The 16,909-nt window shown below is 44.4% G+C and overlaps 1 protein-coding gene across 6 annotated transcripts in view; it reads left to right on the forward strand.

Annotated features, from left to right (window-relative positions):
• FLNB (filamin B) overlaps positions 1–16,909 on the forward strand; it is a 135,897-nt gene that overhangs the window by 41,745 nt on the left and 77,243 nt on the right. For all 6 annotated transcript variants that reach the window (XM_058561924.1, XM_058561933.1, XM_058561942.1 and 3 more), the window contains exons 2-4: positions 10,359–10,607; positions 13,122–13,219; positions 15,647–15,794. In XM_058561924.1, the coding sequence (XP_058417907.1) occupies positions 10,359–10,607; positions 13,122–13,219; positions 15,647–15,794 (495 nt within the window). The remainder of the gene's footprint in view (positions 1–10,358; positions 10,608–13,121; positions 13,220–15,646; positions 15,795–16,909) is intronic.

Consider the following 16,909-nt stretch of genomic DNA (forward strand, 5'->3'; position numbering starts at 1 on the left):
TGGACCCCTCATAGGGCAGCTGTGAGAATTCAGTGGGGTAATTGCACTGGGCCAGGCCCTCAGTCTTCTTCATGTGTAACGGAGGGGCTGGGCCTCCGCATCATGGCAAGAGCGCTCTTGGGGTACCAGGAAAGCTGGTACAAAGGGGTCAGGAAGGTGGGTGGTTGATTTTTTTTGTTGTTGGCTTGAAAAACATGCCCAAAGGCAACCAGATTACTCCATCTTCTTGCAATGTAATCTTCAACATCTCCTACTCCTCCGGCAATCTGTTTGGAAAGGGCAAAGGCCGTCTCCTGAGGCAAGGAGATTGCTTGTCCAGGATGGGTGTATCTGGCTGAGGAATGGGAAGGCATGTGGATGGCACTGTGTGAGAGCTGAGCAGAGCAGATCACCAGACGGACAACCAGGCAAAGCCACAAAATCTCCACATATTCGTTTTGATGTTGGTAGGTAGCATCGCACATGGTGAAAATCATATGTGGTGTAAAAAGATGAGAGGCTGGCTCCCTCCTCCTCCTCTCCACCCCTACTCCTGCTCCTCTGCTCAGAAGCAACTGCACTCTTGGTGAACAGTTTCTTGTCTCTGAGAGAGGGTCTATACATATATGAGCCCAATGATGTAATTCCCCCAACCACCCCAATGTGAACCTACATACACATTGCTTTCCTCATTTGATAAAACCTGGCAGTTTTCCCATATCAGTGCCTGTATATCCCAACAAGCAATTTTGTTCAAATTAAGAGTTCCTTAACATATACGTTACTGTGTCTCTTTCTTTTTGGGAGTGTGTCAAAATTTGTTATAAAAGTAATGTATGTAGTGTAGATTTAAAAAAAAATTCAAACAACACAGGAGCATGTAACAACAAAAAAAGAAATTCTGTTTTTTGCTATTGCACCGAGCCTTCTTCCCAGAGAGAGAGAGTGAGCACAGTTTGGTGTGCGTGCTTCCACATCTTTCTGTTCAGATGCAGAGTTAGGTCTTTTCAAAAACAGAATTGCATGATCTATACTTTTCTACAAATTGTTCTGTTCCCTTAATATAGAATGGAGGCCTGTCCCTATTGGAACAAACGTTTCTCATTCTTTTCAAAGCAGCTTGTTATTCTCTCACGTGAATGTTCTGTGAAGTTTATTTAACTATTTATTTGCGGGGAGGCATTTAAGTTGCTTTCAGTTTTATTCCCCCGTTATATTATAGTAGTGAACTGCCTTAATGGTTAAAGATCACTTTAGTACCCAAACCTCTCCCCACCCCCATTAGAAAGAGAAATCCTGATAGGGAACTTTCCTGAATACTTTGTGCTTCAAATTGAATTTACTGACCTTGCGTTTAGTTTTCTGTCAGCAGTGGCCCGGCCTGGCCCCTGCAGACTGCTCAGGAATCTGGTGGAGGAGTCGCGGTGGCCTGCAGGTTTTAGCAAACTGCGAGTTCCTTCAGCAGCTCTCTGAGCAAAGAACATCTTGATTCTATCAGCCTTAATCCTGGGTCCCTGATGAGCTGGGTCTTGTGGTCTTTAGCAGATGGAATGCTCGTCTGCATTGGAAGTCTGAGTTCTGGGGTATTCGGCTCTGAGCAATCTTGAACCAGAATTGAATGGCATTGAATCTTTCACTACGCTAACAGGGCACTGTTAGTCCCCAAACTTGTGTGTGTTTATAATATTATAGTAATATAATAGTGTTGTAATAGTCGCTACTGATACAGTGGCACCCTCATCAGGCAGAATGCTACCTGCTTTACTACATTATCTCCCAACAGTTCAATGAGGTGAGTCCAGTTATGACTCTCATCTTACAAATGAGGAGATGAGAGCAGAGAAGTGTCCCACCCCAGTCCTTCAGCCAGTAAATGGCTGTGCTTGGGAGGGGAACCAGGCTTCCCTGACTACCAGGCAGGGCCTCTGAACTCTAACTGCCCCATCATGACTAGCTTAGTGTCCCTGGTTACTTGGCTACCTTTGTGTAAGTGGGTTCAGTCTTGCCCAGGCCCATGCTCTTTACGTGTGGCGGTTGGTGGTGTGGAATTCCGCCCGCCAGAGGAGACTGGTGTCTGGGCTGAGAGAGCTCTGTTATGATTGGGTGGCACGTGTGTCTCGAGGCCTCCTCATGTAATTGTGGGTTGAAGGTCTAAATCTGGGGGTACAAATTCGAGTCTTCAACTGAGCTGGTATGGGGAGGAACTGTCCAAAAAGTGTCAATATAGGTGAAGCAGGGAATGTGCCCCCATATCTGTCCTTTGAGAATTTCCTTTCCTCTAACTTCATCCTCTTTCTGTTGGTAATGGTGAGAGCCAGCAGTTAAAAATTATTTGGAATTTCCCTCAGCTTTGTTCCTATTCAAGACTTTAAATTGGAAGTTTTGTTCCTTTTATGACTTCACGATCTTTGGGCAGTCTGCCATTTCTATAACAGGCTTATATGAGTTGTAACATGAGGTGAGGTGTGGGGGGAAAATGCAAACTGATTTCTCCCCTTTCAAACTGAGGAAGCCACCTTGATATGATTTTGTAACAACTTCTAAAGTTTGCAGTGGAAGGATGAGTGCCTATCCTATTCATCATCTTTTTCTTTTTTTTTGTGAGGAAGTTCAGCCCTGAGCTAACGTCCATGCCAGTCCTCCTCTTTTTGCTGAGGAAGACTGGCCCTGAGCTAACATCCCTGCCCATCTTCCTCCACTTTATGTGGGACGCCGCCACAGCATGGCCTGACAAGCTGTGAGTCAGTGCGCGCCCGGGATCTGAACCTGGGCCGCCAGCAGCAGAGTGCGCGCACTTAACCACTACGCCACGGGGCTGGCCCCAACATCATTTTTTTTTTTTTTTTTAACGTTTACTGTTAATTATAAAAAGGGGAGAAAAGCCCTCAGGAAACATGGCCTAGCATGAGAGACAAAAGATAAGTTTTTTCTTCTTGTTTCCTTTAAAAGATCTTCCATGTCTTGCCCTGGGAGGTAGGAGGGCGGGCACACCGGTTTTCATTATAATAATGTTGTCATCTCTTTGTGGAGTGTTTTAAAGCCAATTTAACATTTTTTTTTTATATAATTTTTTTTTCTTTTATTTATTTCTTCCCCCCAAAGCCCCAGTAGGTAGTTGTATGTCATAGCTGCACATCCTTCTAGTTGCTGTACGTGGGACGCGGCCTCAGCATGGCTGGAGAAGCGGTGCGTCGGTGCGCGCCGGGATCCGAACCTGGGCCGCCAGCAGCAGAGCGCGCGCACTTAACCACTAAGCCACGGGGCCAGCCCCCAAATTAACTTATTTCCTTACTTAAAAGCATAATTTGTATCCAGCGCAGGGCCTGACACTCAGTAGGCAGTTAGGAAGTTATTTGTTGGATATGAGAACAGACAAATAGAACAAATTGAGCTTTCAAGTATATGAGTGACCCTAATTTCTATTTTCCAGGGAAAACACAGATTAATAGGTTTGGCTAAATAAGCGCAGAGCTGCATCTTCTCCTGTCTTCCTGTGCCGAGCAGTGGGCTTGCGTGGCGGACCTCCCAGATGCAGGGACAGGGCCATGATGGTTAGAATCTGCAGTTGCCACGGTGCAGTCATGGTTGAGACAAAGGGACTAAAATGATCCAGCTCTGACTCCTACTTGCACCTCCCAGGCCTTGTGCTATCACTTTCCAAGCTGTATATCCACCATGTTTTCTTCTAGAATCTTGTCAGGTTAGTGATGGTGGGAATGATTGGGGCAGGTAAAAATTCAGAGGCCCTGCCTGGGTTCCCCTCCCAAGCACATCTGCTTACTGGCTGTGGGGCCTGGGGGTGGGTCCCTTCCCTGTACTCAGTCTCCTCATCTGTAAAATGAGAATCATAACTGCACTCACCTCACGGAGCTGTTGTGACATAATGTGTATTCAGAGAAGTAGGGAGTGTAAGAGTTTGGACTCTGGCAACTGAGAGAACTGGGTTTAAATCCAGGCTCTCTCTGTACGTCACTTTTGGCAAGTGCCTTCACCTCTGTGGGCCTCTGTTTTCTTGTCTGTACAATGGGATTAACTGTAAAAGCCACCTTCACAGGGTTGCTATGAGGGTTACGTGAGGCGATGGGTGTGGCACAGCGCTGGGCCCAGAGGAGAGGTCTGGAAGAGAGAGCTGCTGTCATATTTTAGTTGCTGTTGATGTAAGGAGAGGAGGTTCTTATGAGTCTTTCCCCACGTGGTTTCCCTGCCCTCACTGCTTTCCTCAAGAGCTGCCCTGTGGGCTGTGCACACGTGCACAGGGTAGACAGTGAGCTGTGCTTTAGGTGAGGTGGCCTCGCCACACGACAGGCCGAGCCGGAGTCAAAAAGTGACGAGGACCTCTGTTCACAGCCAGCGTTTATTATTTCAGCTGGACATGTTCTCAGAGCAGTTGTGGCTGGAAGCTGTGAGCGAGGGACAGACACCATCATGCTGAGGCCTTGTGAGCTCATGTTGGGGTTTACCCACACCTCCCAGGGGCTGGACTCTGGGCCCCTCCACTCACTGCTCAGGCTTGGGACTCCTGGGGCCCTTGTCGTGCTAGTCGCCCAGGAGAACTGTAGTGGCAGCAACAGAATGAGTTAGCGCTGGGACCTGTAGCTTTGGGATCAAAAACCGAGTTTAGAATGCACTGCTTTGACCATTTTGGAGTGTCTTTCCTTTTTTCCTTCTTTCTTTAACCTTTCTGACAAGGTAGGATCCTTGTTCTAATTTTTCAAGGCTTTCCCAATAACACTCTGTGGAAGAGACTTACTAAATTCTAAGCCCTTTAATATACCCATCTCATTTAGTCCCATGTGGATTTGTTGCTAGATAAAAAGTAATTATCAAAAGTGATAAAAACTTTTCAAAAGTGGCATTAAAAAGAAAGCCTACTGGATGATGCAAATGCAACTTTTAAATAAAGGATGCCTCTTAACCAGAAAATAGGACGTCTGGGATAAATTACAAAGTAGCACATCATCATAGTATCTATGATCTGAAAGTCCCCCAAAAACTCTATACTGAAATAAAAATAGGTATTTATGAAATAATTTGTTTCAATATTCCAGGCAAAAATTGTCCAGCAATTTTTGACGTAAGGAGAGGAGGTTTAAAGCTGGAGTCAAAAGGTGACAAGAGAGAACAGAAGGAATAGTTGGCAAAGTAGGAAATTTGAAGTCTCAGGTTATGCATAAGGAATGTGTTATGGGCCTATAATAGAAATCAGGGATTTGGGAATGTTTATGCAATTTGTTGCAGAGAAATCCCGGTCACCACTCCGCATGCCACGCCCAGGGCAGGCATTGCTAATCTGCGCAGTAATCTTCCTCGCTGAGCCTCCATTCCCCATGCCTTATTCATGGCAGACCTTGGTAACCCGTTTTGGCAATCTTTCTTGCTGAATCCAGATAGGACCTCAGACTTCTTAATGCAGTAAAAGAGTTTTCACCTCATGCACCAACACTGTTTGCCATCTCTGGTCTATTGTATCATCTTTTGAAAAATTGCTAACATAAAAACGCCTTCTAAATGAACTCTTTGTTAACAGAACCCTGACATAGTGATGTACAAAAATTGTTAACTCAAACAGCTCCTTTGTCATCCTTGAGTAGTTCATGAGCAGGAAAAAGAATTAGAAATCCAGCTTGACCCCAGTGCCCCAATCCATCCTTATTTTATTGTGGTCTGTATTTTATCTTCCCGATAGAAGTAGGCCTATGTGACTTCAGGTCTTTAAGGCCCAGAACCTTCTCTTGTTATAGTTAAATTGCTGTAACAAAGAGATTTTAAAAGACTACTCCTTCCAGCAGCCCTGTGAAGGTGTGAAATATGGTCATTCCTATTTGGTAGATGATGACAAATAAGGCTCAGAGAGGGTGGACAGATTGTTGAAAGTGACATATCTAGTTGAGCTGCTGGTTCCAGAACCTGTACTTGCAAATCACCCTGCCACACTGCCTTTCAGTGGATAACAGAAATGAGAGGGCAGGGAGCAGAGCCTGTGGCAGCCTGTTCCCCAGATGGCCAGGTCGTAGTGCAGACAATTGGTGAATTGTCCCCAGGCACCCTAGGAAGAGGTTTTCTGAAACCCCTGCGTCTCATTGATTCCTGCAGTGTCAGGTGGCTGTTTCTGACCCAGCAGCCGCGGCATTGTGGCTAATGGATGACCTGCTCTCCTTAGCCAGGAGAGCAAAATGTGGAGTGATATCCACCCAGACCTTCCTCCCCTTCCCCGCCACCTCCCTGCCACCCTGCTTAATGGGTAACAGCTGGGAGAGAAGGCTGGCACAGTGCAGGTAGTAGGCACACAGATGGTTGCGTGGATCCGGCCCTCCTAATATGAGTAGAGAGACATGAAAGCTCACCATCTCCCTTACCTCAGGGGAACTTGTCCACAAAGGAGATGTTTCTTTTTTTTTTTATTTTATAATTATTTATTTATTTATTTTCCCCCAAAGCCCCAGTAGATAGTTGTATGTCATAGCTGCACATCCTTCTAGTTGCTGTATGTGGGACGCGGCCTCAGCATGGCCGGAGAAGCGGTGCATCGGTGCGCGCCCGGGATCCGAACCTGGGCTGCCAGCAGCGGAGCGCGCGCACTTAACCGCCAAGCCACGGGGCCGGCCCAAAGGAGATGTTTCTAAGATGCTTCCAAAGATTGCCTGAAAATAGTTGGTTTCCACCCCCATAAACACTGCCATTCCAGAATGCTGTTCAACAAGGCCTGGAGAACTGATGTACTGAAATGACGTGAAAACATTCCATCCTAGAATTAGCAGTAGCTCAAATTAACTTTCTAGCTATTAAAAAAAAAAAAAAGAAAAAAGCCACTGCTCTGACTTACAAGCAACACTGGATAATTTTAAGTAGTTCCAGAAGGTGTATGTGGTTTGAGGGTCAGTGTTGCCCAGAGCCAGGACCGGTTATGTGGGGATTGTGATTGGTTGTGATTTGGGGAGGAGAAACTTGTGGCCAGATTCCAACCCACCGACAATCTGAGCAAATTCTAGGAGGTCGGGCAGGCAGGGCTGGTGTTGGCTTATTTTATTCCTGAAAGAGGCTCTCAGTAACTCTCAACGAGGTGGAATCCTGCCGGACAGGCATCCGGCTGGCCTGGCCTCTTCCTCCTTTTGCATTTCTGCTCCTTGTTTACACTCAACATAAACATCACAGAGCACACTCACGTTTGAAAGTTCTGTAGTCTGCTGTGATAGCAGACGTCGGCACCGTGGCGCTGTGTAGCATTTCATTGTCAAGGCATTGAGAGTCTCCTATTTCATGTGGGTGGGAATGCGGGAGGCCTTTTGGGCAAGTCGCCATCTTTTTATTGTTCCAAGAGTTTGGTGAAGTATTTGAACCTTCACCTGTCAAAATCACTTTTGGAATGAGGACCCCTCTCCCTCCAACTTCTTAGAATAGTGGAATGAAGGTATCATTTATCCCAATGAGACCCTAATGGGGGCTTTCCCGTTTGGACACCCACCTTGAATTCATTGGAAACAGAAGGTCTGGGCATTGTATTTTTCATAGATTTGGCTCAGACTTTTACTGGGTCATATTTCCCCCAAAATCTTTTTGAAAAATACTCATGTCTCATTCCTTTAGACCAACATGTGTAAGCTGGTTAAAAATAGAGCAAACTGGTTTCATGTTTTGGTTTATGAACAAAATCTGCAAGTTTACATTTGAAAAGCATTTAACACATAACTCAGGACAGTTTGAGCTTTGTAGACTGATACCTGTGGCTGGATGAGACTTTGACCTGTTCAGACCCCGCCTGGTCCACCACCATTAGCCTCAGTACGATAAGCATACATCCACTTACCTTCCTTCTTTTCTTTTTTTTTTTTTTTTGCCCACTCTTCTGAAGACTGCTCTTCTCCCTTTAACTTGAATAAAGAAAACTGGCATGGAAAATTGTTGACCTGGAACTTCTTATGATCAATAGGTAGTAGTTCAGTAATCAATAGCACTTCAAAGACAACCTTATACCAGGCCTCCTAATCCAAAAAATTCAGTTACAGTCAAAGACTGCCAGCTGGAGAAATGTACAGTCCTGTGGGATGAATTCCTTGGATATCCGAGTTGTATACAGGATCCAGTGTTTTAGGCAGATTATTGCTGCTTTATCGACCACAGGACCTCAGAAGCAGAGTTGGCTTCTTGGTCACACGACCTGTGTACCTGTATAGGCCCTTATGCGCAGAAGGGCCCTGTGCTTGCTTTAATGCTCTGCTGTTGCCATCTTGAAATTCTTAATACTTTTTTGGACAAAGAGTCCTGCATTTTTGTTTGTAACTGGGCCTTGGAAGTTACGTAGACAGTCCTGCTTGCAAGTTATTATTTATACAATTCGTTACATAGGAAATCCCTGGGCACCTTAACTTTGAGTGAGAATTGCTCAGATATAGTTGGTCTTACCTAGCCAGGTCATGATAGTCTTTACTTTGTCCAGTTTTAGATGATCAGGTTTTATTATGACTGAATCTGCAACCACGAAATTACCTTTGGTTTCTGTGGGTTTGGGTGTGGGCTTTTAAGAAAGTCTTTTCTGGTAAAAGGACATAACAATAATTGAGTTAACTGCAAAAAAAAAGAGAAGCCCTCCCCTTTTCAGTTTTGAGTGGCATGCCATTTACTCCTTATCAGCATGTGAGTGTATTTTTCATGTGGTTGTAGTTGGGTTTCATTTAGTGCAGTTTGGTGTGTGTTTAACCAACGTTCAGGTGGCTTGTGGTGGATGGGTGGGACAGGGTGAGGGGAGCTCCAAGATCAAGAAGGCCAGTTACCCACCAGCAGGTGTGCACAGTCCTGGAGTTGGGGTGGGAGGCTGAGGAGCGAATAGTCCTTGTTTGGAGGGAGAGGACCCTGACACAGTCACACACGTATGCTGGTGGGAGTGAGGCACTATTAACCTTTGGATCTGGCTCTTGAAAGATGAGTGATGGTTTGTCCCGCAGGAGGATGGGGTGAAGGGTCTTCCCATCAAAGGGAATACAGAACACGTGGAGAGGTCCAGGGGGTTCAAAGCAAGATGTGGTCCAGGAACGAGGAGTCTTTGAGCCTGGAGTGTGAAGTATGGTGGGTGGGGTAATAAGGGTGAAAAGCAGGCTGGAGGGAGGTTGTGTAGGTCTTTAAAGGTGCTGTATGTCTAAGGAGTTTGACTGTAGGCTGCAGGACCGTTGGTGAATTTGGAAGCACAAAGGTACCTGACTGGAAAGATGGTTCTGGGGTTATATGAACAGTGATTCAGCTTCATGGATGTCAAGGACTCTGAGGGAGGGAAGGAGGGGCTGCATATTTTTTGGGTGGATATAGAAAAGGATTTGCAAAAAGATTTAGGTACAGAGAGGATTGGCACATTGTGGAAACTACAACTGTGGTTTGAAGGAGGAGTCCAAGATGGTTCTGATGTTTTCATCTTGGGGTCGTGGTAGAATTGGGGGTTGCTACAGAGGATGTTTGATGGGAAAGGGTGTAGAAAATAGAGACTGAGAGAGAATATAAGATAATGTTTGAATTTTAATGGATGTAGATGGAGCTTATACAGAGGACAGAGAGCCACAGAGAAGTCAAGAGGAGTGGAAAGTAGAAACCAATGGCAGTGAGATTCCTAGAAGGGGCTGGCCAGGGGTACGACATGTTCTATTAAGCTGAGAGAGGATTACAGAGGGGCCATGACTTTGGCCAGTCCCATATCCTCCTGGCAACAGAGACTTTGTCCAGCTGGATTAGTTTAACTATTAATGACTTTCTCTGACTAACTTGTCAGAGTAGAAGAGATGAAAATGATTGGTAACATCCAGTGTTGGTGAAATTTGGGGGGAAACTGGCTTCTTATACTTGTAGATGGGAGTTCAAACAGAAATAAATTTTTATAGCGAAAAGATGTCTAGGACATAATGATTAGTGAAAAGAAAAGTTTCAAGACCAATTGTATAGTGTGATATAAATTCAGGGCAGCAAACACATATACATATGCACATACATATACACATATAGACATAATCTAGTAGACTGTATACCACCAAGTGAATAAGTGGTTTTCTCTGGAATGCAGCCACCTCTTTTTCTTGTCTATAATTCTGAAATGATTTCTTTAAACTTTAAAAGCTCTTTTTATTATGGAAAATTTCAAACATATACCAATGTAGAGACAATAGTATAATCTATAGTCATATACTCATGAACCAATGACACCGATGAACATTTTGGAATCTTATTTCATCTATTCTCATCCTCAAGTATTTTGAAGCAGATTCCAGCATTACATCCTTTCATTCTTAAATATCTCAGTATGGTTCTCTAACAAATGAGGATTTCCTTTACTTTTTTACAAAGAGTATGATTCACACTTCTGCAATCCAGAGGAATGACCAAGCCTCTGCCTCTCTCCTCAGATAGCAAAGCCATTGTGGATGGGAACCTGAAGCTCATCTTGGGCCTGGTGTGGACACTAATCCTCCACTACTCCATCTCCATGCCCGTGTGGGAGGATGAAGGGGATGACGATGCCAAGAAGCAGACACCAAAGCAGAGGCTGCTGGGATGGATTCAGAACAAGATCCCCTACTTGCCCATCACCAACTTTAACCAGAACTGGCAAGATGGCAAAGCCCTAGGAGCCCTGGTAGACAGCTGTGCTCCAGGTAAGTGCCCATGGCTGCCTTAGCCATCTCTTTGGGATGGGGGTGTGTGGGCCCCCAAACCTCTTGGTTTTCAATGGAGAAGCTAGGTTTGCTGGGATTGGTATATTTCTTCTGGTTTTAGCCCATGGAAAGACAGCTAAGGGAAGTAAAAATGGCTCCGTTTGCCTTTCCAATGGCAGGTCTTGTAGGTATTGACTTGTTTGAGCATTGAATTCAGTTATTTATCCAAATTCCCAATGAAGGGCTTAGTGCTTAGAGCAGGCCTTGGGTTTAGCATCCAGACTCCAAAGTCCTGCTTCTTCCCACAGTTGGGGCCTAGTTTCCCCTTGGCTTCAGCAGAAACATGTGGCCCTGTTTGGTGGCTTGGCAGGCAAATCTAAAAACTTACATTGAGTGGAAAAAGTCCCTGTTTTTATTGACCACTGGGTTGACTATATATGGCTTTCTCCTCCCTTTTCTTTCTGCGTTGCTGTGAAATAGTGTTTGGTTGGGATCCAGCTGGAGCCTTTTCCACCCTTTTCTGAGTGGTTGAGTGTATACCGAGGTAGTAATTATCCTCATTGGAGGGTTTAGATTGATGGGTAGAGCTTGCTGGTACACATTCAGTAGAAAAACCAGAGCCTGTGTTTATACATGCACCCCAAAATTGTTTTTAATAAAAAAATCTATGATAATCATATTTTCCATTTACTGAGTGCACTGTATGTGCTGGGCACATTAGTCTTTAAATAATTTAGTGGTTCTCAACATTCTCAAAGCAGAACTAGCTAGTGTTAATTGGATAGGGGAAGAGGGCTGACTGGAGGCCTCATTTTCCTTGAGAGCCTATAAGCTGGTGTCATCCAGAAATAACTCCAAGTTTAGCGTTAGTTCATTTCCCAGTGCCCTTTTCCTTGCTTCCACCCAAAGAGACATTTTAGGATACCTCTTTCCAGTTTAAACCTGGGGACTTTTACTCCAATCTAATTCTTCTTATGCTTACAAAGATTTCTAAGATAATTCTAGGTTTTGGCCTGTGAACAAGTAGATTTTTGGATTCTACAGTTTACTAATCCAGTCTTTTTAGATATGTCCAGGAATAAGATTGTGACGTTGTCACTTCTAATAAGAAATATATATTTGGTCTTTGTCCCCTTTCCTGGCCCAGAGCTCTGAAAACCCTTGAAATTTCTTTCTTTTTTTTTTTTAATCATTTTGTTTATTTTTTTTTTATATTTTTATTTTTTGTGAGGACGATCAGCCCTGAGCTAGCATCCATGCCAATCCTCCTCTTTTTGCTGAGGAAGATTGGCCCTGGGCTAACATCTGTGCCTATCTTCCTCCACTTTATATGGGACACCGCCACAGCATGGCCTGACAAGCGGTGTGTTGGTGTGCGCCCAGGATCGGAACCTGGGCCGCCAGTAGTGGAGCACACGCACTTAACTGCTAGACCACGGGGCCGCCCCGACCCTTGGAATTTCTTAAGAGCCATGACGATGATGTCTTTCAACCACACCTGAGTTTATGTTAATGAAGTGACTTTTGGAAAGCCTCTAAAGATGGGGGCTGGTTGACAGGTGAACCAACCATGTGGTTAGAGGATTGGAACTTGCAGCCCCATCTCCTGACTCCAGGGAGGAGAGAGGGCTGAAAGTTGAGTTAATCACTAATGGCCAGTGACTTAATCAATCATGCCTACATAATGAAGCCTCCACAGAAATCTCTGAACTATGTGGTTCGGGGAGCTTTCGGGTTGGTAAACACAAGGAGGTGCTGGGAGGGTGGTGCACCTGGAGAGGGCTTGGAAGCTCCTCACTCTTTCTTTCGTACTTTGCCCTGTGTATCTGTTCCATCTGGCTGTTCCTGAGGTGCATCCTTTTATAGTAAACTGGTAATATAGTAAGTAAGCTGTTGTCCTGAGTTCTGATGAGCCACTCTAGCAAATGATTGAACCTGAGGAGGGGTTGTGGGAACCTCCGATTTATAGCTGGTCACTCAGCCCAGGTGACAACCTGGACTTGCAGTTGGCATCTCAAATAGGGGAGGGGGCAGTCTTGTGGAACTGATCCCTTAACTTGTGGGATCTGACACTATCTCCACGTAGTGTCAGATTTGAGTTAAATCGTGGGACACCCAGCTGGTGTCAACCATACACATTTGATGACCAGAGTACAGAAGCGTGTGTGTGATAGGTCAGAAAAATCTCTCCTGCAAAAAGGCACCAGGCCTGAACAGTTTTACAGGCTTTGTTTATTTATTTATACCACACCTTCAAAGAATGGGTAATCCCTGTTTTAATGCAAGAAAATAACAGCCTGAAGGAGAAGTCTCAGCTTAGTCTCAGAATAGTTTCCATTGTGGCGTATTCACATCTGTGATACTTTTTGCCCATAAAGTATATAATTCACTAAAATTTTTGGAAGAAATTATTCTCTGAATTAAGATACCAAGTGGGTTTAATGTAGGCACATGCCTTCCTTTAATCTGTTCAGTCAGCCAATACTAACAGAATCTTTTGTGTTATGTTAACAGGTCTGTGCCCAGACTGGGAATCCTGGGATCCACGAAAGCCTGTGGATAATGCACGAGAAGCCATGCAACAAGCAGACGACTGGCTGGGTGTCCCACAGGTATAGATTCAAGCATGCAACGTCCCACAAGGCTGTTTTCCCTCTAGCTTGTTCTGGCACTCTGGATGATGCCTCTCTGAGTCTGGTGGGCAGTCTGACCTCGACATCAGCCTTCAAAGAGTATTGCCTGTGGCACTCTCCCAGCTTCCTCAGTTTACCCATAATAATGGGTTCTCGTTGACTTACATGCTTGTGGAGTGTTCACAAATCTTCACGTCACTCTTGGTCACCTGCGGCAGATTTTGTAGTATTTCTGCTCCAAAGATCTCAAAGGCTATCTTTGGACACCAGACTGCAAGTCTGGACCTTAACAATTAGTTTGAACTGTAAGAAATTGCTAATATTTGACCACTTTTTACATATTTAAAAAGTTTTTCTTTTAATTGAATATCCGAGGGAAAGTCACAGGACTTAGAACTTTTTAAAAAATTTAAACCAGGGTAACTTATCATTAATGGAAATTGTGGAAGAATTTGTATTGCCCATAATCCTATCACAGGAATATGACAAGAGAACTTGGAAATTGAATAAGTCTTGGATACCATCTACAGTAGCCACATTGCTTAGTTGAGGTCCAATCTTCTAAGCCCGTCCAAGGAGTCTAAAAATCTCCCCCTGACAGTTAAACACCACACTCCCATACTCAAAGCCCTGGTCAAGAGAAGTTGTGGGTAGCCACTGCTACGGGATAGATGACCTCTCTACAGGCTCCATTTAAGTTGTTGTTCAGAGCTGAGTTCATTGTATTTCGTAACAAGATCCCTTGGGAGGTAGAAGAGCTTGCCTGTATTTCTTTGGTTTGGTTTTGGCATGATGTTTCTTCTTCATGGCCCATTTCCTGGCTATTCCACCCTCAGGAAGTGGTGTGCTATGTTTTTCTTCTTCTCTTAAACCTAAAATCATCTCCTTTTGACGTTCATGTGATGTTGGCACTATAAGTTGTTGAAGGAGCTGCCTGGAAGAAATGCCAAATCAACGCACATCCTACATTTTATGGAATGTATTGAAGGCGACAGTTCAAACCCACATAGCTATTTTCTTGCTGCAGCTAATTGTCAGAGTGTTTTCTGGACTCTCTTTACCACGAGGTGAGGGAAGCTGGGTATATATGTTGTTCAGCGGCGTTTGGTTCATGAGACAGAGCCCTTCTGTTCATCCGAGGAGGTGTGGCTTACCTCTTGTTGGAGTCAGGAGGATGTTTTGTGCTGTTTCGGGTTGGTTCGGGGAGGCCACCTGTTCAGCATGGGTCTGATCTTGCTCCTAAGCTGAATGTCAGGAGAAATTCACCCACTCCCCATTTGTTTAATGGCTCTTAGTGTATAGAGACCTGTTTTAGTCAGCTCATGCTGCTATAACAAACTACCATAGACTGGGCGGCTTAAACAACAGACATTTATTTCTCGGTTCTAGAGGCTAGGAAGTCCAAGAGCAAGTGCCGGCAGATTCGGTTCTTGGTGAGGACCTTCTTTCTAGCTTGCAGACAGCCGCCTTCAAGCTGTATCCTCACATGGCAGAGAGAGAGGGAAAGAGAGGGAGAGCGTGAGCGAGAGCTCTGGTCTTTCTTCCTCTTCTTATAAAGATGCTAATCCCATCATGGGGGCTCCACCCTCAGGACATCATCTAAACCTACTTACTTCCTGGGCCGGCCCCGTGGCTTAGCGGTTAAGTGAGTGTGCTCCGCTGCTGGCGGCCTGGGTTTGGATCCCCGGCGCGCACCGACACACTGCTTCTCCGGCCGTGCTGAGGCTGAGTCCCACATACAACAACTAGAAGGATCATGTGCAGCTATGACATAACAACTATCTACTAGGGCTTTGGGGGGAAAAAAAAATTGTAAACCTACTTACTTCCCAAAGGCCCCACCTCCTAATATTATCACACTGGGGTTAGGGCTTCAACATATAAATTTTGGGAGGATACAAACAGTCTATAAGAAGACCATATATCTAATATGTCATTGTGTTGTCTCTGTTTTTATTTTTTTAGTAGTAGCTGATTTAACAAATTCTGACAATGGATAGATGAGCAAAGAAAAAGGCCAGTTTATCTATGTGCTTTTTTGTAATATGCTCTAATCCCACGTGTACTTGTTTCCTCTTCCTCCTCACATGATGTAATTTATCCCTTCTGGAAAGTTTGCCCAGGCGAGTAAGTGGGCTTTTTTTTCGGGGTAGGGGGCTATGAACCTCTGGAAATTACATGCGGAATTGTCTGGAGAGGGTCTTCAGGTTCCGAAGGGAATGGTGACACCTCTAAAAGATTAAAAACACTGATTTTGGCATGCCAGTTTAAAGTAATTTCACTTAATTGAGAGGCTGACTCAATTTCTTAATATTTGTAGTGTTTGGTTTAAGAAACATTTGCAAAAACTTCAGTAGTTGCAAAGTGATGTGTTCTGGGCATTCAGCTACCATGTCGTTATTCTAGGTCATCACTCCTGAAGAAATTATTCACCCGGATGTGGATGAGCACTCGGTGATGACTTACCTGTCCCAGTTCCCCAAAGCCAAGCTCAAGCCAGGGGCTCCTCTTAAACCCAAACTCAACCCCAAGAAAGCCAGGGCCTATGGCAGAGGTAAGTCCTGGTTGTGTTGGACTTGAGGCTTGTCCTCTGGTCTTAGAGATTATTATGTGGCTTCAGGAGGAAGGTTCTCAGAATCGAGAGTGTATAGGCTTAATCCTTAAAGACACCGCAGCCCTCATTTGTCAGATATTTTTTACCTAAAGGTCCATTTGCTTATGACCATCTTTTTCCGCCTTGTGGCTCTAGGCTTTAAGAAACACTGCTGCTTTAATGTGACAGAGACTGATGAGTTTGTTGCTTTGTGATTTTAATGCAGTAACCCTGGGATGAAGAAAGGACTATTGTTCCCATTTTTCAGATGAGGAATCAAAGGCCCAATGGGGACTTAGCGGGGTGGAGGTCTCACCCCAGGTCACCATAGTCAGTGATGGAAGTGGGTCATCTGGCTGCTGATTCATTTCTCCTTCGCTTATGCTAAAGCTGCCTCAGATTTCCAGATGGGGTGGGAGCTATTGTTAACCCCTGGCAGACACTTCCTTGCTAAGACATCCTGTTTATGATCTCCGAGGCAGCTGCCAGGAGTGTTATGCTCAGAACATTATGGTGGGTCAAAGGCATTTCAAGGCATTTGGTTGTCTGGCTGGCACCTGATTTCAAGCACACTAGCTTTTTAAGGAGAACAGTTGCATTTCAGCCCAGTGTGGTTTCTGGTAAAGATTAGCACAGTGAGATACAGCTTATTCCCTCTTCTCTGGGGAGGAGAAAGAGTGCATTTTATTTCTTAATTTTCAGAATTATATTGGGGATAATATTTAGACATACAAAATATCTTGAATCTACAGTTCTTACCATTCTAATGTAATAGTTTTTTCTTGCCCTTTGTGCGTGTGTGCATGCATGCATGCATGTATGTGTGTGTGTGTGTGTGTGTGTGAGATTGTCGAATTATTTAAAAATAAATTGCAGGCATGGTGACAGTTCACTCCTCAGTACATCAGCAAGCCTCTCCTAAGAATAGGACATCCTCTTACATCACCATGATATTCATTATCATACATAAGAAAATTAGCAATAATCACATGTATCAATAATCAGTTGTATTCAAATTTCCCTATTGTCCTAAAATTGTCTTTTACAGTTTTTGTTGTTGTTTTACAAACCAAGTT

Source organism: Diceros bicornis, chromosome 2 (assembly GCF_020826845.1).
Source record: "Diceros bicornis minor isolate mBicDic1 chromosome 2, mDicBic1.mat.cur, whole genome shotgun sequence".
NCBI lineage: Eukaryota > Metazoa > Chordata > Mammalia > Perissodactyla > Rhinocerotidae > Diceros > Diceros bicornis.